Source organism: Zeus faber (assembly GCF_960531495.2).
Source record: "Zeus faber genome assembly, chromosome: 3".
NCBI classification, from domain to species: domain Eukaryota; kingdom Metazoa; phylum Chordata; class Actinopteri; order Zeiformes; family Zeidae; genus Zeus; species Zeus faber.
The window spans coordinates 11,914,469-11,936,968 of NC_137190.1; the positions used below are offsets into that span (position 1 = coordinate 11,914,469).

General features: G+C 47.6%; 1 protein-coding gene across 1 annotated transcript in view; it reads right to left on the reverse strand.

Moving 5' to 3' along the window:
* unc13c (unc-13 homolog C (C. elegans)) overlaps window positions 1-22,500 on the reverse strand; it is a gene marked incomplete at both ends in the record, with an annotated part of 116,851 nt that overhangs the window by 43,759 nt on the left and 50,592 nt on the right. Inside the window, 4 exons of the mRNA XM_079997408.1 lie at window positions 302-387; window positions 3,400-3,533; window positions 8,603-8,731; window positions 15,594-15,683. Of these exons, the coding sequence (XP_079853534.1) occupies window positions 302-387; window positions 3,400-3,533; window positions 8,603-8,731; window positions 15,594-15,683 (439 nt within the window). The remainder of the gene's footprint in view (window positions 1-301; window positions 388-3,399; window positions 3,534-8,602; window positions 8,732-15,593; window positions 15,684-22,500) is intronic.

The window sequence follows — 22,500 nt, forward strand, 5'->3', positions numbered from 1 at the left end:
TTCCTTGCCACTCTACAACTATAGACTTTAAATGCAGTCCGTTTTTGAGAAGGATTTTGCTTTACACAAGCTGTTCACACACACAGCGGCTTGCGCTTAGGAGCAGAGAGAGGTCCTGAGTGTTGCTCAAGGACGCATGGCTCTTCTGGGGATTCAGCTCGTGACCTCTGCGGCCGGGGATTGTCTCCCTACACTCCTGCCACCGTTCGCTGACCCCCTGACACAAGCACGCAAGCGACCAACACACGCACCCGTGGACGCAGGCCAGCATATGGCAGCCTGACCAGCAGGGCACACTGACCTTCCATGGCGTACTTCATGTCCAGGGCGAAGAGGTTCCACATGATCTCAGCGCTGACTTTGCCCATATTCAGCTCCTGCGGAAACCTAGCGAAAATCGAAAAAGGGATTCCAATCAGACTCATTTCCGCATAATATCACGCCCGGCCGAGCAGCCTGATGGTGCCGCCGCGCTGATTCTCTCCCGAATGTGTTAACAGATGCACGAGAAGATGAGCCCTGCGGATCGGATGATCCAATGATCCCCACCTCGTTTCCAATAAATGTATGTATTTGGGGGCGGAATGGGGTCACGGCAGGGCACTGAGAACCGGGGGGCAGTGTAAGTGAGCGTAACACAGCGAATGGGCAGAAAAGAAAGATAGCTATGTCCAAGAGGGTGGCAACCCATTTGAAGAGTAAATTGCTATTTTGAATGTTTATGGATTTCCAGTCAAACCTCAAATGTGCATTTAATTATCCCTGTGTTCAGAAGGTGATAGGGGGACTTTTATAAATGGAGGGACTGTGACTTGGCTGGGGGTCATTCAACCTGGAACTGCTCCCAGCGCCAGCCGTATTCTCTCGACGACATTCGTCTGACGGTAATCATCAGCTCGGCCGGGAGGCCCCGCCCGCCCGATGCACATGCACGTACACGCACGCTGGCACACTTGTCTTTTAGGTTCCAGTGGTGGAAAATAATCTGTTTCCACAACGAAAACAGAGAAGTCTTATCTTCTCTCCCCTTTTGAGACATATTGTCTCCTACTTCTCTTCCAGCGGCAGCACGGGAAGGTGATATAATTCCTCAGCCGGACAGAAGAAGGGTGCTTCTATCACCGTCTACCACAATCTGTGTCTGCCTCCCTCCACCGTCTTGTTCCATGTGCTTTTGTTATTTTGGCACAACCTGCCGTACATGCTGATGAGGTTAATAATGGCCAGTTTTGTTGCCAGAAAACAATAAGCCCTTGAGCTTTATTGTGTTATCCTTCAGGGTTTTTAAGTTTGCGCTCGAAGACATCTGACTGCACCCTCCATTTCAGAAATTCAATCACTCCGTCTACAGACATTTTAAAGCCCGCGGCAAGAGAATTTCAAGGTCAGAGCCCTGCGCATCCCCGGCAACGGAGCTGCCGAAGGAAAATAAACAATCTAACATGTTCCGCTCGCTACGGCGCCCATTATTCAGGGGAAACAAGACGACTCGTGGGCCTTTCGGGGGCCCAGACAGACATGACAGATCCACCGGTACTCCGGAGCTTGACCAGGCGAACGTGGAAGTAGAGAGTGAAGGAGGAAGAGCTCTGGGCATAAACAAAGGCTTAATAAGCATCGTAAATCAACAAGAGAAGTAACAATAACCATAGGCAGAGAGAGAGAGAGAGAGGGAGAGGGAGGTAGAGAGAGAGAGAGAGAGAGAGAAAAAAAACGCTTCTTGTTAATTCTTTCGAGTCTCAAATCTTTCAGGTAATGTTTCCTCGGGTCACGAGTTGTGTTTGATTTTCGTCACCGACTGCAGGGAGCAGGACTCGCGCATCCTCTCCCAGATGAAAAACACCTCAGGACTCCCCTCCTCCCAAACTCTTTATAGACAAACTCACTGCACTGTTACATAATTAAGGACCAGACAAAGTTATTATTTTTTGTTCATCCGTATCCGGACCTCGTCTCGCAGACATTTTTTTTTTGCTTTTCGGGACGCCGCCGGCTGTGTTGCAGCTGCCACGTGCTTGCCTGTTATCGCACAGAATTGTCAAGTCGTTTTACTCCGTTTCCATCTTCAGTCTGACATTGCCTCCGCTCTAACCCATTTTGGTAGGTAAACGCTAGAGACCATCATTTTAAGTGGACGCTGATCCGTGGCAATGCCAACATACAGTGAAATAAAACGAAAAAAGTAAAGTCGAGTGCTGTTCGGATTTCAAAGTAATTTGTACTTTTAATCGATTTAGAACAGCCTCGATAGCGGCGTCCATCTTGTCAGTCGCCATTGGTGTCATTACTCCTCCGTGCTTCCGGGCGGCGCACAGCTTGACTTACGGCGTTAGCCCCTCTCCGTGGCGCCGATTGGCTAACCGTCAGTCCCACCGCGGCGCTCACTGGACAGATTGTTGTTTCAAGCGAGAAACCGCTGTTTCATGCCATGATGCCGAACCAGAAGAGTCAGTCAGGGCGGTGGAGTGGGCGGAGTCAAAGGCCTGGACCCAGGCAAGGCACGTGCCGCTGCACACCCTGCTTCTGAATTCAGAAGCCAAATGTTGGGCAGGCTATTTGAGATTTTTCATTATTTTTTCATGACCATTAATTCAGATTAATATTTCGACCAAAAAAGGCACCTAAAAAACTGCAGCCTTTTGCATAATTGAATTAGCCTGTAATAAGTCCAATCGGGAATAACATTCTACCATTCTGTAATTCTCTGTGAATCTTACTAATGCCGTGAACATGCAAATATTTGGATAAAAGAAAATCATCCATATCCTTCGGTCCTAATCCCAGTAAATACCCAAGCAAATTAGGTCGGAATTTGAAAACAGCACGAGCAACAGCCAGCACGTCCTAACAGGTTTTGGCACGAGACACTCCTGCCCCGACAGTCGTGCTTAACTTAATTCCGTTCGTGTCACAAATAGGTTACACCTTGTTGAACAAATAGAAATGAGGATGAAAGGTATACTGTTTATCCAATATTTAACTGCTTTGTGTTAGAAAGATGGGAACAAACTCCTTTCTTCAGACTCTAACCAGCGTAGGACACTAACCCACCATGATTCTGATTCTGAACTTGCAGATAATAAACACCATAGCACGGTTCATTTGGGGATCATATAATCATCAAGATCATATCAGAGTTATGGCGGCTGTCGATTATAGTCGGACGGCTCTCCCTTCTCAATTACCGTTTTTTGGGGGTTTTTTTGGGAGAGCACATCAAAATAGCCACCGCAAGTTAATTAATCAGGAAAGATTCTTTCCATTGCAGCTCAAATCGAGTAGGCAGACGGCAGACAACACCCTGTCTGGAATATTAATGTGCATGCCAACGCTCTGAATGTGCTGAACGCGCTGAATCCACATGATGCTGATTAATCTGATTAATAAATGGATACCCACTGGTTAATGACAGGCGTGTAGGCGGTGCGGTCCTCGTCGATCACCGTAACCATGAGGGTTATTAGCTTTGGCCAGAAGTCCAGATTCTTTATGGAGGGACCCTGCTCCTCACGGGGGATATCCTGCTTTCTTGCCTGGGGGAGAAACACAATAATAACAGGTAGAGAAAAATGGATACTGTCAGGAAAATGTGGAGGTTACAGAAGCAGATAGAGTATAGGAGGAAGGAAATGCAATTTTCTATGAGTAGAAAAATAAGTTGATTTGAAGACCAGGGGGAGACAAAGTGAGACAGGGAAAGGACCAAATGTATGAATGTGGAAAGGAAAAAAGATAAAATAGGGTTAGGGGGATGCTGCACTAGGCCAGCGGTTCTCAACATGTGGCCCCCGGGGACCCCCAGGGGTCTTCATTGCCTTTTTATATATATTCTATATTTTATATATATCGGAGAAAAATTATTTCTTTTGTGTTGAATTAATAACGAGGGACAAGGGACGCTGCTTGCCAAAAAAAATAAAATTGAATACCAAGTTTAAAAATCCTGTTGAATGAAACGACTGAATGCCATGTTTTATTAATCTTATCTCGGGTGAAACTGTACCCAGGGCACCAAGATTCATGGCTGTCAAATCAGTATAAAAAGCAAACATCACCCCTTTCAACACATTGTCCAAACGCTTTCCTCTGACGCCAGAATTTGGGACTTTGCATAAAACACACAACAGCCACACCATGTCCCATTAATAAAAGAAAAAAAAAAAAGATGATTATTCATCTTCATTCGAAATAACGGCAGCGGCGCTATCCAAAACCGTGACAGAAATCTCACCGCCGTCTTGCAGCGAACAGGGATTTTTGTGAAACACTAATTGTCTTCCGCCTGCCATCTGTTCATCCCACACCGGGTAACGACAGGCTGAGCGCCTGTCATCGCGAGTGTAGTGTCGCAGCCGCCGAGGAAGGCATCGCAGAGGGGGAGAGTAATGAATAACAAAAGATAGCAAGGCCAAGATCACACCCAAGGAAGAGCCTCTCCGAGTGTCCACGAGGCCACACAAAGCAACCGGGAGATTCCAACACTGCATAAAAGACACAGAATACCTACACACACACAGACACACACGCATGCGTGCACGGACGCAACCACACACTCACAGATGCACACACACACATACGCACGCAGGCACGCACACACACACACGCACACACTCACACACACACACACACACACACACACACACACACACACACACACACACACACACACACACACACACACACCTGTTTACGTCAACACCTCTATAAATGGCCAAGCGTGTTCTCGTACCGCACAGTGGCCTGTGGAGACGCATTCGCTCTCATCACAGAGTACACCGGGTGCACGCTCTGCCGGGCCGTGTTGCGACTGAAAGGTGCCGAATGTATTTCTGATTAATAGAGAATGGTGGCAAAATGAAGCATGTCCCTATCTTGTATTGAATAATTTGAGTTGAATTATTTAACAACTTTGGGCGTAATGATTTTGGTGCAGCGGAGTGGAGACGTCGGGAGGGAAGGGAGGTGGGAGGGTCGGCTGGGGAAAATGGGAGCGGCACACGAGGCAATTTATCCTCAACAATGGCTTTAGAATGTAATCAATTCAAAGAACTTGGGGAAAACAAGCGGGCACACCATACAGCCAGTGCGATGGATTTATGTTTTGGCGATTACGCAGCGAGGCGCGTCACGCAGCAGCAAACAGAGTGTCATGGATGTGACGCGGCGGGAGAGACGAGATAATTCAATGCCTGGGGACCGGCGCACCCCGCCATGGCTGCAGCTGCACAGTGACTCCATTCACCGCGGAATCCTCCAACTTTAAGGTCGTATTGTTTGGATTCTGAGTTGAAAGGTTGAGCCGTAACAACACGCCGCTGCCCATGGACCTTCAGTGTTCAGACCTTCAGTGGCTGTTATTACATAAACGCCCGATTGCAACTGTTTGAGATTGCGATATTGCGAGATTCTAGAACCATGTGTTTACATCCAAATGTAAGGGGAACAGGAAGGCCATGTTAGAAATGTTGCAATAAATAGTGAATGTGAATAAAGTGAGTTGCGGCAAATGAACAGTCTTCCCATTTTTCTATTTTTCTATTTTCTATTTTCTATCTTGAGTGCCAATAAATGGCTCTATTGATATTGGTAGACATGTATTATTGCATGTTTACCTATTGCAGTTATGGCAATTAAATTGTTAATCGCAATTATTTTTATGACAACCGTCAATTGTAATGCAATTTCATGATGGTCACTGTGGATTGTGAAGTGCAATTTTAATTTCTTGTTATTTTAATTCATATTTGATCATGAATTTTAACATTGAATTCAACAATGATTGTAATAATCAGAGGGTTTTAGCTGTGGAAGCAATGTGTTGGAATGTAGTATAGTGTTAAGATGATTAAGATGGAAAGTTATCAGTAATACAATTCACCAAATGCTCATATATCTACTGTAACAGCTAGCCAAAAGCAGGCCTGGAAGCCATTTGGATCCGATCCCATAATTAAAAAACAAAACAAGTAGAGAGTGATGCTGGGACTGTGGTGAACACACCGCGGAGATAATCGCTCCTGGAATCCTTGCAAGGAATACTTTGTAGCCGTGGACTTCAGGCTGTGAAAATGAAGTATGAATAATGGAAAAATTGTCTCAGCAGGAGGTGCAGGAGGCTATGCAAAATACCAGCCACTTAAATGTGTGTGTGTGTGTGTGTGTGTGTGTGTGTGTGTGTGTGTGTGTATGTGTGTGTGTGTGTGAGTGTGTTTGTGTGAGTGTGGCGTGTGTCTTTGGATGGTTACTTGTATGAGTGTATCTGACTGTGTCAGTGTGCATTGGTCATGTCGGCTCTACGTGTGTGTGCACAGTATGTGTGTGTGTGTGTGTGTGTGTGTGTGTGTGTGTGTGTGTGTGTGTGTGTGTGTGTGTGTGTGTGTGTGTGTGTGTGTGTGTATGACTAGTATGTGACTGGGCGTTCGCTGTCTGTTTACACAGTATGCCTACATACGTACATAGATATAGTATGTGTGTGTGTGTGTGTGTGTATGTGTGTGTGTGTGTGTGTGTGTGTGTGTGTGTGTGTGTGTGTGTGTGTGTGTGTGTGTGTGTGTGAGAGTGTGTGTGCACACAGTATGTATGTGTGTGGGTGTTTGTGTCTTTCTATGACTAGTATGCAGGAGGGCGTATGCTATCTGTATTTATGCATACATACATACATACATACATATACGATATGTGTGTGTGTGTGTGTGTGTGTGTGTGTGTGTGTGTGTGTGTGTGTGTGTGCGCGTGTGCATGTGAGTGTGCGTGGGTGTGTGTGTGTGTGTGTGTGTGTGTGTGTGTGTGTGTGTGTGTCTGTGTGTGTTGAAGGACAGTGAAGGTTGTGTCATCCCTATATAAATAAGATGCTGGTTGTGTCCCGCTGCAGCGCCGCTGCTCATCTCCATTCCTCTCCTGTGGACGCCAACACATTGTTAGAGGTGATTAAGTTGCCGGGCGTCTCTTTACACTCAACAACACACTCGTGGGCTCCAAACCTGCAGCTGAGCCCAGCGCTCCATGTAGAGTCCCACCAGCTCCAACATGGGGGAGGAGGAGGAGGGAGGTGGAGGAGGAGGGAGGTGGAGGAGGAGGAGGGAGGGGGACAACATTGCTCGGCATGGCTCCTCAGAGCAGCGGCTGCATTATGTTTATCGTTCATCACTTGGATTCCCTGCGTTGGAGAAATGAGGATTAGAGCTTAATCAGCTTCTCATCAATTCTCGGCATGTCCAAGAGTTCCCTCGTCTCTGAAATGTAAAATATTCCTCAGATTCCACCAGTAATGGCCAATTCGCTTTTTTTGCCTGGATTTTAGAGTAACATTAAGCTGTATATTTTCCTGTGAGTCCCCCCCCCCCTCTTAGCCAGGCTAAGATTTTGAGAGCTTCGCTGTCATGTTGTACACGCCGCCGCCGGCTTTGGCCGCACGGTGAGTCCGTGGTGTAGCGCGGTGAATCCGAGAAGTCAAACGCAATACACACATCAAAGGCTACCGTGCTTAAGAAGAAGAAAGCAATCGTGAGCCACAATGGTGGTGGGGAAAGGGTGTGTGTGCGTGCGTGTGTGTGAGTGTGTGTGTGTGTGCGCGTGTGTGTGTGCGCGGGGTTGGAGGGTATGACGTCTTGACCTTCCGCGGCAGCGCGCATGGTGATGGAGAGGCTGTCTGCCGGGTAACTGCTCTGGACGGAGATGTAATTAGCCAAAGTATCTATCTCTCCTTTTTGGGTAATTACTTACAACCCCTCAGGCTGTTTAAACAAAAAGAGCTTTATCATGCAACTTTGGAGCGACGCGCCCCTCATTACAACCCCTCCCCAAAAAACGGCATTATGACCCGCGGTGGGGAGGACGCTCTCCGCCTCCTCCTCCGGGAAGAAAAAAGGATGGAAGGAAGGAAGCGGTGAGTAATCAGCCGCCGCCACCTGTTGCCGGTTTATTTTACGCAGATGAACGAGCCTGAGCGGGCACATGGAAATACTGAGATTTGCTCGGGAAAACAAATGTGACCGCAGACTCTGACACGGGAGAGTTTGACTTTGATGATTGGTTCGTCCCGCTGTGTCAACTTTGCTGCAGCGCACTAGAATTGGCAATTATCCCTCAGTCAAAGAAAGAAAATGACCTGTGCTCCCACTTCCACGCTGTGCGGTCTCTCGTTAAACAGCTACGAGCACATCAATCACGGTCGTAACATTAACATTTCTTTACAAACTTGATCAAATCGGCGTTACACATAGTAAGCGGGGCTCGCCCTCTGCTGATGGATGGGTTGCAGTGGGTGGAGTGGGGCTCAAAGCCGGGGTCCAAATTACTCTTTGAATCAGGCCAACAGACATAAACAAAAAGCTCTCCATTTGGTGCTCCGTCCAAATTAGACAATCCGATATGTAATATATTTCATACAGTTCCGAAGCAAAACTCACTCCTCACATTGAGTGGGAAATATACCTCTGCTTCAAACAGATTTGACACAATTCCAACCCGCGTTAAACGGATGAACCATGACGCGAATACAATTTTCAATTCGATTCGTCATAAAAAAGACATTGTGTTTGTTTGAAGAAAGTCCCCGTGTCTTACGAGGCGCTGATGGTGACGAACGGGTTCAGCAGTTTACCTGGTCCAGCAGTTGGTTGTACAGCTCGTGACAGTTGTCAAAGATGTATTTGTACGTGGAGTCGAGACAAGCTCTCACGCAGTCCTTCACCACCATGCTGGCCCTGGGTGGACTCTGCAGCTCTTGGACCTAGAAACCACACACACACACACACACACACACACACGCACACACACACACACACACACACACACACACACACACACACACACACACACACACACACACACACACACACACACACACACAGACGCGCGCACCAGCACATAAGTGACCAAAAGCATACACTCATAAAAACGGAATCACTGTAATAAACGGTATAGCCCAAAGGAAAGGACTTGGCACCTGGAGTAAGACTTTGAATATCCTACTCCAGATTCATAAAACATACGTATGAATGGTGCTGTGTTGCACTCTGGTTAAAATATCGCATGGCAAGTTGTAGAACAATGTAATAAAACACTGCACTTCAAATGCATTTCCTCCTCAATGTCTATATAATTTCCGCCATCAAAAACCCTGAGCTGGTAATTGTACAATAATGACATTACACACATTTCAAAACACATGACAAAGAATTGACATGCATTTAATATGTACACAATATCTGATATGTGCACAGGCAGGCTTTACGTGTGCATCCTATAGAGTATGATGTATGTGGTTGTATACGGTGCTGCTCAGTGTGTAAAAAATGCGTTGAGCGAAGGCTTTGGCAACCCAGACTGATGCTTTTTAATCCTTGCTCACAACTGCCATCTTAGTTCCAGCTCAGAGCTCCAGTCCCGTACCGCAGTTCCTGCCCGAGGAAAGATACTCTCGTGCAGGCATGACAACTAGCAAAGCAAGAGGGGGAAAGCAAATGGCCATGGAGGGAGCAGAGAGCGAACATGTCACCTTTATGTAGTGTTTACCTGCACATCACCCGAATCTTCAGCTGAATTCTTATTTTCATGATCGTTGTTTCTAAATCCAGTATTACATCCCTTCTGATCATTTTTGTCTTCCATTTGAGTGCATTTCGTTCACACTCGAACAAATATGTGAATAAACGTGCCAAGTCCAGGGTACTACCTTTTTGGTACGAATATTATTACAACATTGAAGATAGCATTCGAACGGTAATGGTGGAATTTTGTCTTGCGATTTCACCGTTGACAGATGAAAATGTGCAAAATGTATGAAATCCCACACGCAACCACAAACCGATTCATATCGGCAGATCCTTGCACACAACTCCCAGTGTAGGAATCGAGGGGAACGAGTGTTGACAAATGATTACTTTCATTGATGTGGGTATAAAGGAATCAATGCCCATATTCTTTCTAGTCCAGTGCTGTTGAACGAGGCCACTCTCATAGTTTAGTGGCATGAATTGACCCCCCCCCCCTTAAATGAAAAGATCTCGAAGTCAATCTTGATTTCATGTTCAGTATTGTGGTCGGACATGGCCGGTATTGACCATGAGGGAAAACAGCCGTACATCTTCTCATGTCCGTCTCACATAGTGGGAGACTTCTGTGGCTGGTGCATCCTGTCGATCAGACGTATCAAATGGACGACCACTCGCTGCGTTGATGTTAAATTATAAATCAGAGCAGCCCGTGAGTAGGTACAAGCTCCATGTCTTGCTCTAAAGCACTTTGATGCTGATGTGGTGTGCCTGTGATTATTAGGGGTGTAAAGATGCATCGATCCAGCTCCGACTGATCGATTCCATATTGACTCAAAGGGCAATCAGTGCCGTGCGAGAATGTGGGTTAAGATTGTTATTTTATTGCAAAATAGAAATTAAACCTCAATGAAATGAAATCCCAAAGCACAGCCTCAAACATAATAAACATGACCGAGGAGGCACCAGATCAGTAATGCACCTGGTCCTCTACTCAGGGAACCGTGGTTGCCTATGCAACCCAAACATTCCCTATCCCATAGACTACGACCTATTACTCATGGGGCCATACCATCCATACCATAGTATGGTGATCACATAGGGAGGTTCACGTAATAACGTACCCCCCACTGGAGTGTCGCTCCCAGACATGTCAGTGGACGTGTGGGGAAAAATGGGCAGAGCAGACCAATTAACGTCCAACATGTGAAAACACACAAATGTATGAGGCGAGCTTGAAGACGCTGCCCGACATATATCCCGCACCTGTGCCCCCTTAAGAGGGCCCAAGAGGAAGAAACTCCCCTGGTGGAGTGTGCGCACAGGCCCTTAGGGGCCTCTAATGACAGGCTCCATCCTAGAGGCCAAGTCTATGGCTTCCACCAGCTAATGAGCCAACCGCTCCTTGGACAGGGCCTTACCCTTGGTTGGACAACTAAGCAAACAAACAACGGGCTCCCATGCTTAAAGTCCTGAGTGGTAATGACCTCCGGGGTGAAAGAAGTGTTAGGAAGCATGTAGGGCTGACCCCTGAAAGTCAACAATTCGAATCATCAGTTGGAAACCCATCAGTTGAATGAGATTCTTCAAGTCGAGCAGTTTTTGGTTTTGTTTGTTTGTTTTTTCAGTCAGTGTGAATTACAATAATAGGATAAACCAGATACAAGCTAACAAAATGCACATGGATAACATTTCAATGAGGAATTATTAATAAGGGGAATCATAAATATATTTTTATATGCGTGAGTCATCCGTGCCGACAACATGGACGGGAACACGTCTCTCTGTGTACCCCGATTGTCATACCCCATTCCTCCAAATAAAGCAACTAAAATCCGTGTATTTTTAGTTGTTTTATTTGGAGGAACGGGGACAGGGCACGGAGGAACAGGGCATGACTTGTAGGAGCAGCAGCCCCTTTCCAGCAGTTGGCGGGGGCGTATCCCCACTGGGCAAAAATATGGCCATCTCAGTAAGTACTGGCAGCGCGGAGGGTCCCCTGGCACGTCACAGTTGGCGGTTCGCCAATCTGTGCGACATGAGGGTGGGTCCTTCGTGGGAGCTCCACCTCCGGCGACACTTACTGCGGTTACAGCTGGGCCAATTAGGGGCCATACCAGGTTGTCCTCCCGCACCCTGTCAAGCACCGGATGACCGACTGAGTGCCACAGGGGGAAAGCGTAGAGGGGTGCTTTAGACCAAAGTCCCCAACGGTGGCTAGTCCCCACCCTAGGGAGAATCATAACGGGAACTGTGTTGTCTCTCGCAATACAAACAGGTCCACTTTTGCCCTGCTGAACTGCCTCCAGTTCTCCACCACCACCTGGGGGCAAAACCGCCAGTCTGCTGCCCGGGGGTTCTCCCTGGACAATAGGTCTGCCCCATGGTTGAGGGAGCCAGGGATGTGGACTGCCAAGAGAAAAGGGGGGGTTCTGCTCTCCCTACAGCAGTAATGGTTTGCCATCTGACACGGGAGGGACTGGACCCCGCCTTGGCGATTGATGTATGCTATTGCTGACGTGCTGTCTTGAGGGCTGGCAGGAAGTGCTGAAGAACTAATAGCACAGTGTGCAGCTCTGACATGTTTATGTGCCGCTTCACCTGTGTTATCGTCCACCGCCCATTGGCTGTTGGGCCATTGTCGATGGCTCCCCACCCTGTGGTGGATGCATCAGTGGGATAGGGGAGTGATACAAAATGCTCCCCGGTGCGGATCCCACATAAAGGAACCATGCACTTCTCCACTCTGACAACACTGTCTTGCACCTCGGTGACACTGTCCCCCTGTGGTGCTTGTCCTTCACTGGGTGGAAATGCTTGGTCGCCTACCACCCTTGGAACGCCCTGGCTCGCAGCATGTCGAGGAGCAGTGGCGCTGACACCATCATGCCCAGTAGTTTTTTAGACACAAAAGTGATGTCACTGACAGTGCGGGTCTGAACTGTGACGCACGTGAATTGATGGCCTGAGCCCTGACTGGGGATAGGTGGACCATCATGGAAATATATGTAAAATATATATCTTATAATAATATATAGTATATACTGTGTATATATATATATCGCTCGTCGCTGCAGACAAGACAGTTGTCCAGGTACACTTGTACACTTTGAGCCCCTGCTGGCATAGCAGTGCTAACCCTGCTTCCACACATTTCGTGAAGACCCGTTGGTGGGGCTGGAGATGAACAGGAGCACAACAGACTCGTAGGCTCTCCCCTGAAAGGTAGAAAATAGTTACTTCCTGTACCTTGGATAAATGGAGATGTGAAAGTATGCGTCTTTCAGATCTAATTTCACAAACCCATTGTTTGGTTGAATAAATCACACCAATTGATTTGTGGTAAGCATCAGGAATTTAATTTTAGTCAGATGCTTGTACAACATCCACAGGTCCAGGATCGGGCCCAAGTATCGTTATAGCGTCCTAGCGTTATAGCGTCTCCCACTCTACCCAGGATGCTCTGTATTGCTCCCTTTTCCGGCAGAGAATTTATTTCTCTCACGAGAACCTCTGCTTGACCGTCTGGGATCACCGATTGGATCTTTCCCCTGAAGTGGGCGGGGGGACGGGTGAACTGGGTGATGGAGCCATGATGGAGCCCTCGGTGACCGTTTCCGGATCCATCAGCTTGTTGTACCGGGGTTTATGAGTTTTGCACCTCCGTTCTGCATTTTATTGTTGAATCTGTGATTGGGTTCAAACAGTGCTTTGTGGTTCTGTGGGGGTTTGTGCATGTCAGGCCAGCGTTTATAACAGGAGCCTGCTGCACTCCTACGGTGGGGAATGGGCATGTGATTTATGGAATAGCCATAAGGGCACCTAGGCGGGCAATTGGTCTGGGTGTGTTTTTTTACGGTAAACGTGTGCTTTCCGGCCGCTTTCTGTTACGTGGCGAAAGGAACGCTTCGGAGGGATGGGACAGTCATCCTGCCCCTGTTTCCTCCGAGGTTCATGTGCTCGCCGTGGCGACGGGGCTCTGCTTCGGCTTCACACGGGACCAGAAGCGGTCCTGGGGGCGTGGCTGCCGCTGCTGCTCCTGCGCTTGGCTGGTGGGGCAGAACGCGTTCTGGGCTTCCGCTGCCTCTGGGAGCTCTGGGGAGAAATAAGCGGACGCGGACTGAAGTCCCCTTCAAGTGCGGCTTCACCTCCGCTGCACATCTACTGCCTCTGAAAATTGCCCGTTCAGCATGGACACAGCTGTGTCCAGGACTGCCGCGATGGGGAGGTCCAACTTTTTTTCCGCAAACTGAGAAACCTCCAGCAGCCTTGGGGGGCCGACGAAAGGGCTGGGGCTTGGCCGGAGGCTGGACCCTGAAGCATATCCCCCACTGCGGTTCCTTCAGGATGTAACTCAGGATTCCTCCACCACTCCTCCTCGCACTAGGAGTGGGGGCGTGAAGGGGACCAGCTCCTGCGCTAGTGCTAGCTGGGGGAGGGGGCTCGTCCTCCAGCATCGCTCATCCGTCGGCGTCCTCCTTGAGCCAGCCCACCTCCTGACTGTGTTCAGGGAGAGCTGAGTGCAGGCCGGGCACTCCATGGCGTCTTCCAGGAGCGCCGCCTGGCCGTGGTGCCAACCCAGGCGCGCGGTGCAGGACCGAGGCGGTGTCCGCAGTCTGGACATGACCTCCTCGACGCCATCACTCTATTTCCTCGCCGGAGGAAAAAAGAGACTAAAAAATACATTTGAATGAAAAATATATCCTGCCTCACTGAACGGTACGCGAGTCTGTGATTCACATGACTCACACGAGTGGGATCCGAGAGGTGAAGCAGGCGTGGAAATGTGAGTATCTCGTTGCGGAAGTGGAGCCGCAACATGAACCCGCGGCAGTGCTTAATTTGTAAAATCAGGAGCTGCCGGAACGCAGAGAGGTTGCTGATCCGGCGAGCTGGGGGAAGAAAAAAGTCAGAAACGTCTTCATGGAAAGCACGGAAGGAGGGGGGGCCTAAGCTGCCATGTGTGACTTTTTTTGTTTCGTTCAATATGGAAACGTAAATAAAAAATAATAGGGCTGTCCCCTGAATGTCAACAAGTCGACTCATCGGTAATAAACCCCTCAGTTGACTGAGATTCTTCGAGTCGAGTAGTCTTTTTTTTTTTTTGTTATTGCATTTGTCCCATACCCACATCTTCCATCTCTAGCGCGCCCATCGTCTGTCCCGTCGGAGAGGGAGACAGGTGCGCAGAATGTGCCCCCATTGCTCCCTCTCCTTATCGCGCCTCGGGGTGGCGGCCGCCTATCCCGCCTACAGGAAGAGCCGAGCTGGCCTGGCCCCGCCCGCTTCCAGCCTTCCGACCATCGTTTCCAGCCACGCCTCAGATCCCCCCTCATCTGTTCTGTCCGAACCAAACGCAAGCGGGGTGGATGGTGGCCAGCATGGAAAACAACAACAATGAGAACAGCGAGGGCTTCACACAACCATAAATCCTCGGTGAGAATATTTTGGATTTTGTGAGGAAGATGGAGCAATCAGTACCACGTGTAAACAATCTCATTATGGAGTAAAATACAAGGTCAATATACGAACAGTCAGTAAAAAGCTTTTGTTCATTCGATCGTGTCCGTGAATTCGTAATAAAAACAGAACTACCTCTGTTTCTTAATGAAAGGAATCACTTAAGGTTTTTTGTTTTTTTTTGTTTGATTTTAATTAAAAGCCAAGCACTTAGAATGAATCTAAACGCAATTTTAACATCTTGACAGAGGAGAGTGTTAGCATCACCGACTCGGGGGTGAAATAAAAACGCATATATCATTTACACGGAGAACGGAGAATATGTGGGTATTAAAATGTTGTTGTGCATAATTGTTTTTTCAAATGGATTCAGTTTTATCGCTTACCTTTTTTTTATTTTTATATTCACTACACAGAGATAACTACCTACAGTCCATAGGGGTCGCTATGTGGGGTGGTCAATAGGGAGTTGTGTGATACTCCCTTGCATCCTTTATCTGCATTAAAGCATGCACACACACACACACACACACACACACACACACACACACACACATACACACCCACACACACACACACACACACACACACACACACACACACACACACACACACACACACACACACACACACACACACCTTCATCCTAAAGAAGGTGATGCTGGTCAGCAAATCAACGGTGGACTTCAGGTCCTGGAGGCGCTCTGGATTCCCAGCAGGGAAATTATCCTGAGAGGGGGAGGGCGAGGGAGAGAGAGGGAGAAACACAAAAGAAAGAGAAAGAGATAGAAAAATGTAATTGAGAGCAGTTTTTCTTATTTAATATCAAACACACACACACACACACACACACACACACACACACACACACACACACACACACACACACACACAGAAACACACAAACGCACTTCCGCCCCCGCAGCCCACGTGTCACTTAGGCCACGACACACAAATTGATCATGGGGCTCCCAGCAATCATAACTAAATGACTGTCTGTGTGATGGTTTAGTGGGAGAGGGAGGTCTCTGCTGATGTAAACCTCTATTTCAGGGCCATGGAGTCATAAAGCGGCTCAGAGCAGCGTGACATGAGGCACATAAACCCAGACAGCCTGGGTGGAGGCAACGCTTCGCTCTACACTACTCTACCCACATCCTTTTAATAAAAGATGTCCATTCTCCTCTCTTCTGCGTAACCAACTCTCAACACAGGTCGGATGCGTTTAGCCTGAGAGAAATACAGCTATAAAAAAACCCAAAACGAATAAAACCCCCCAACTTGGATCCTTTACGGAGTCTTTCTTTTGTGTTTGACAGCGCAAACGCAGAAGAGTTGCATCTGAGATAATGGGCGACCAGCCGAGGCCCAAACCCTGTATTCGCTGGAGGGCCAGCGCAAGAAGTTTTGGGGGGGGGCCCACTGAGATGATTCCAGTTGATGGCTTGAATTTTGATAGCACAGTTATATAATTCGTAGAAAAACTACAATTGCTCGCAAAAACACTGTCGGGGAGCAGAGGAACGCCCAGAGTGCTGCTGTCAATCCCGGCCGTGGTAAATGAGCGCAGGACGGGGGAGGCCCTCGGGGTTGACACTTGGAAGATAAACAGCCCAGTCAGCTGTCAACTGGGAGTTGATATTTCTCTAGACCATATGATTAAGGGGAAAGGTGTAATTTAGGGACAAAATGTGTAGGCAAAAACACTCACACCGACAAACAGCCCGCAGGCCGGCGGCGTTGACACAGATCCTGCACAAGCAAATTTGGGTCAGGGAGGGGTGTGCTCGCCTGTTTGTGAGGGGGAAAAAATGGGTTTCCGTTCCTTTCCTGCCTGAGCAAAAACAGCGTCTTTGAAGTGGCAATCCGTTTTTTGTCGAAAGATCCCATGTTTGACACTTTGTTTAGCTGCCACTTTATAACAAACAGCCAGTCAATGTACAGTATTTGAGTTATGTACGTCGCTCTTCTATAATTCTGATACGATTGTTGGTGGCGGGGTCCGCCTTTCCCGGCAAGGCGTGAAAGGCGGCTGCAGCGGATTTGATAATGCAGTTGCGGACACTCGACGGTCGATATGATGAACATTCACAAAAAAGAACAGCGCCCTCGGATGAAAAAACAAGGGAAAATAAAACAAATCAGTCGATCAGAAGAAGGCAAACTTTGATTTAAAGATGGCACTAGAACCCGAATGTTTAAAAAAAAAAAAGAACATTGCCATTTTGCATGGATTTCTGGGGTTTGCGGTGTAATCCACCCCCATGGATTGCTGGATGGGATCGCGACTTCATTATTAAAAACATAATGGCGGTTCAGGCTTTTGCGTCGCGAGCGGCTCCCACAGAACCCCTGGTAATCATTGTACCAAGGTTAAGGAACGACTTGACAACCATCACTGAGACTCACTGCAGCTAGGGTGATGGGTGTAGCCTCCAGAGTGTCGACCCTATTTCCCTATTCACTCACTCACTCACTCAGTCAGGCACGCACGCACGCACGCACACACACCCACACTACTGTAGCATTCAGATCAATTCAAAACATCATTCTTCTTTGAAATGGGCATTCTTAGAAGAGCCATCAACCACGACCTTAACCCATAAATTCTTGCTGAAAAGGCATAAAGGCACTCGGCGGCTGAATAAATTGACTGTGATCCGGTGCTATTATTAACCAATGGTTAGATGTCAGGGCGATGTTTGCTTGATTGAGCTGCATGGCACACGGCACTTCCTTCCATTGGAGACTTGAACCGGGCTGTAATTCTTAAGAATGCTGATCTCAAATTGGCTCCATCTCCGTCCGGTTCATTGTACTTCCAATAAAACACTCAATGAAAAACAACTTCAGCGAGACACAAAATAACGAACGGTATAAAATCCCAGTGAAATCAAGTCAATTCAAGTTAAGTCAAGTCAATATAATCAAGTCACCTTTTATCACCTTGCCACTCTACCCTGTGTGTTCCATTCCCTATGCTCAACGTTTCCAAAAGTAAAAGATGAATTGAAGTTGAAACAATCGGTTGAATACATGTGTCACCACGTAGATACCACTTACCGTTCCACTGAATATGCTAAGTTGTTATTTTCCTGATGTCAAACAATTTAAATCTTGGAATGCTGTATTAATTCCACTCAACAACAGAGTGGTGTGTTACGCCAGGAGCACTCACAATCATTCGAATGAGAATGGCCTCGAGTGACCTCATGCACTTCATCTCCAATGCTGGAATGCGCAGTACACAACTTCATCTGTTAAAGTAATGCAATGCCTTTTTCTAAGATGACTTAACATTACGGGAGAGTCGAACGAGTGTCGACTTCTGGGAACGCGATTTTTCTTCCCTGTGTTAAAGCTGTACGAGCTAAAACAAGACATAATATGAGGTATAAAATGGTCAAGCGGCTGGGGAACGTATCGATCCAGTCTCAGGCAGCCACAGGAGGGTGTGAGCTGGTGGATTATATAGTTAATTCACTACAAACACCGCACAGCGGGTGGTATTTTTGCCTAGCAGCACCAGCACCGGGGTTGTATGACGCATCTATCGAGGTGGATTTCTGTCGATGGTTTCGATGAGTTTCCTCCCCTTTGCAAAGACGGGCAGGTTCGGCGTCGTGAGGATAACGAGGAATTGGAGGCTGGTTTTCACCGACTGTCTGTCCCGTAGAGAACATCCAGTAAATGGTTAAAAGAAGATGAATAACAAAGAGCCCACGGTGTGAGTGGCTGCTGCCGATGGAGGTCAGTCCTGCTTTTGGTCGACCAAAAACAGGTAAAGAAAATGCATGGATGCCCACCAGGCCACGTCATTCTGTGTACACCGTACTAAAGTTATACCTCACGACGTTTCCTTGTTACATATTGGAACCCGGAACAACGAGACCTTTCACTTATTTCTCCAAATTCTGGATTTGGTCTCCGTTAGACAAATATCAGTCGGCCCTCGCCCTGATATTTGCAGCGCGGACGCCGAACCAAGTCCCAGCGCAGTCTCCCCCTGCCGCCGCGGCGAGCGCAAACACAATTAAGAGAGCCGCCGGAAAACCCTGACGTCGACCGGGGGAATGCGAGGAGCGTCTTTCAAATACAAAGTTCAGTTCCATGTCGGCGCGACGGAGGCGGTCTAAAGATCGGCGACGCGCCGACACCGGCAAGGAGCCTTGGGGATCGCGGTCAAACAGAGGCAAGGAACGAGGTGGGAAGACAGACTTACTGCGCAGGAGGCCTCCTGTTTGCAGGATAAACAACAGACACCTGCGCTCTCCGGCCTCGTCCTCCACTCCCATGGCTCTGCAGATAGGAACCCTCCCGTATATCTACAGGATGCCAGGAGTGTGATGATTCCATTCTTTCTGCCCAGCATAATTTCTTTTTTTTTCGGAGTGCTCCACTGATTCCAAGATATAAAGGCTATATAACATGGTCATAAAAGTATCGACTCAGCCCAACATTGCACTTGGTTGGCTTTAAATCGTGAAAACAGATTGTTGCCGTGTGTACATTCAAACTATAGTGTGTTAAGTGCTGGACAAAATGATAAAAAAAAACGAAAAACATAGGATTCAAACAATTTTAAAGCCTTCCTGCTCTAATAAAGCTATTTTATTTTTATTTTTTTTGCTTATGGTTGTCTGTCCTTTTTTGGAACTAATTAGCTTTTTATCATTCACTTGTCAGATTTTCCCCGAACCAATTTTCGCCTTTGTTATTTGTAATGCAAAAATTACGACAGAGGGTGTGAGGTTGTATTTTATTCCATTTAAAATACATTTGTCAATCTTTGTGAAACATATAAAGGGATTTCTGGGATTATACAATTGTCCACAGCTGTATTTTTAAGGGTTAATTCTGGATTGTCCTGGATTTCCCAGCGAGGAGAATCAGATTATCCCCCGTAGTTCGGCAACGCACGTCGCTGCTTTGTTTTTTAAACGTGCCATTCCTTTGGAAACTCTGCCAAATCCTCTCCCTCCGCAGCGTGGGATTTGGGGGAAGATGAGTACATGTTGCTCTAATACGACCATGACTTTAAATGAATTGAAGTCCTGTAGCACAAATGAAAACAAAGGAAAGCCCCACATTGGATTGAAGCCACCGGTAGAGCTGTTACATTATTACATAACCGCCGGATTGCAATTATTTGAGCAAAACAAAATGTTAATTAATTGATTTTCCATCCGTCTAATTTTTATGTTCGAATGTTCAATTGAATTTATTTTTACATTATTTTAGGTGTATACGATGCTCATGGCATAAAATGAAAAAGGGAGAATGTGTAATTGTTAATTGCAATTATTTGCGTGACAATCGTGTTAATCGTTGACTAAAAAAGTCATGATCTTGACAGTCCTGGCTACCAGGACACTGTATGGCAACACTGTCTTTCAAATCTGCAACAAGTAAGGCCGTAGAAGCCATAGGAAACGTTGCGCGGTGCAGCTGACCACGGTGCCCTGGAAAAAGGGAGGTCAGATGGACTAGGCACAAGTCATTTTGAGACCGAAACCTGGAACTGCCAGATGTTTCATGAAGCGTTTGTGGTCATGAAACGATCATATCTAATCACGTTAAGCATAAGCGGTGACAGTGGAGGCAGAACCGTTCCAGCACTGCTGCCTGTCCGTGTGCTTTTGGCGAAAGGAGAAAAACCCCAAACCCCAAATTCCAGCATCCTCCGTACAACACGCACGCACCCACGCACACACGCACACACATACAATGCTTCCGTAAGCCCAACACCATACAGCTCCCAGCGGCACTTAGGAGCCAACTATTAATTTATATCACACTGTTCAAAATCAGCCCTACAGCCCTAATCCCTCACTGCCTGAATAACAATGACTTTTTATCTCTAAGTGGAGAGCAACCCACTTGAGGGGTACATTTTTTTCTTAAATTATCTTTGAAACTTGCTCTTTCAAAGGTGTCTATGGACAGGAATGACGTTGAGGTGGAGGGAAAATGCCAGCCAGGCAGAATGCAGAGTGGCAGGCGCACTCTCTGCTGATGCAAGCTGTTGTCTGTCTGTTTTCCAAAAGAAAACTCAATCTGCTTGAGAAAGTCATTATAGGGAAATCCATACAGCCCTGCACAGCCGTGCAGCTGTACAACCATGCAGCCTTACAGCTGTACAACCATGCAGCCCTACAGCCGTACAGCCTTACAGGCCGTATAGCCAAAACTCCTGCACAGCCATATAGCCATGAAGACATACAGCCGTATAGCCATACAAGCATACAGCCATACAGCCATACAGGCATACTGCCATATAGGCATACAGCCATACAAGCATACAGCTATACAAGCATATAGCCATACAGCCATAAAGGCATAAGGCCATACAGTCATAAAGGCATACAGCCATACAGCTGTACAGCCATAGAGGCATAAAGGCATACAGCCATACAGCTGTACAGCCATAGAGGCATAAAGGCATACAGCCATACAGCTGTACAGCCATAGAGGCATAAAGGCATACAGCCATACAGCTGTACAGCCATACAGCCATAAAGGCATACAGCAATACAGCCACGAAGGCATACAGCCACTCAAGCATACAGCCATACAGGCACACAGACATAGAGGCATGCAGCCATGCAGCCGTCACAGCCGTACAGCTGTACAGCCATACAGGCAGACAGCCATATAGCCGTACAGCCATACAGGCATACAGCCGTACAGCCAAACAGGCATACAGCCATACAGGCATACAGCCATACAAGCACACAGCCATACAGTCATACAGTCATACAGCTGTACAGCACTACAGCTGTGCAGCCGTGCAGGCTTCCACTCATACAGCCAGGCCCTGATCTGGGAGGAATCTAATTTCTGTCTACTAGGGGCCCACGGGATCTGTGGGCTGCAGGAGAGAGAGAAGGAGAGAAAAGGAAAGAGAGATTGACAGTATCAAACCATGTGTATCCATTGTGGATGTATTCACTGTGTGTGTGCGTGTGTGTGTGTGCGTGTGTGTGTGTGTGTGTGTGTGTGCGTGTGTGTGTGTGTGGGTGTCGACTGGTGTGTGGCAGGCTTGACAGGCGGGCGCAGGGCAGCGTTGGCAGGTGATGCCAGTGTGATATTCTGTGACTGCTTCCGCTGACCGTGTCATCGCCCAGAAGTCCAGGCCAACGACGGTCTATCAGGCACTTCACCCCTTCATCTCTCTCTCTCTCTCTCTCTCTCTCCCTCCCTCCTCCTCCCCTTCCTCCTATCAATCGTTCAACGCCATCTCAGTCCTGTCACCCAAGTCTTCCCTCTCGTCGTCGTCCCCCTCCTTCTTCTTCCTCTTCCCCTCCCCTGCCCCAGCACTTCCTCCGGTGTGTGCTGTCTGCTCCTGTTCCAGTTTTCTTTCTTTTTAAAAACAAAAACATCCGTTCTATCCGTCTCTTCCTTTCATCTCCCGCTTTGTTTCATTTCATTTCGCCTTTGTTTTTACCAGGGAAGAGCGATTGAGAGAAAAGCGCTCTTCCACCCCCCCCACCCCCCACCCCCCATATTTTTTCACTTTATTTTACCACGTTTTTATTCATTGATT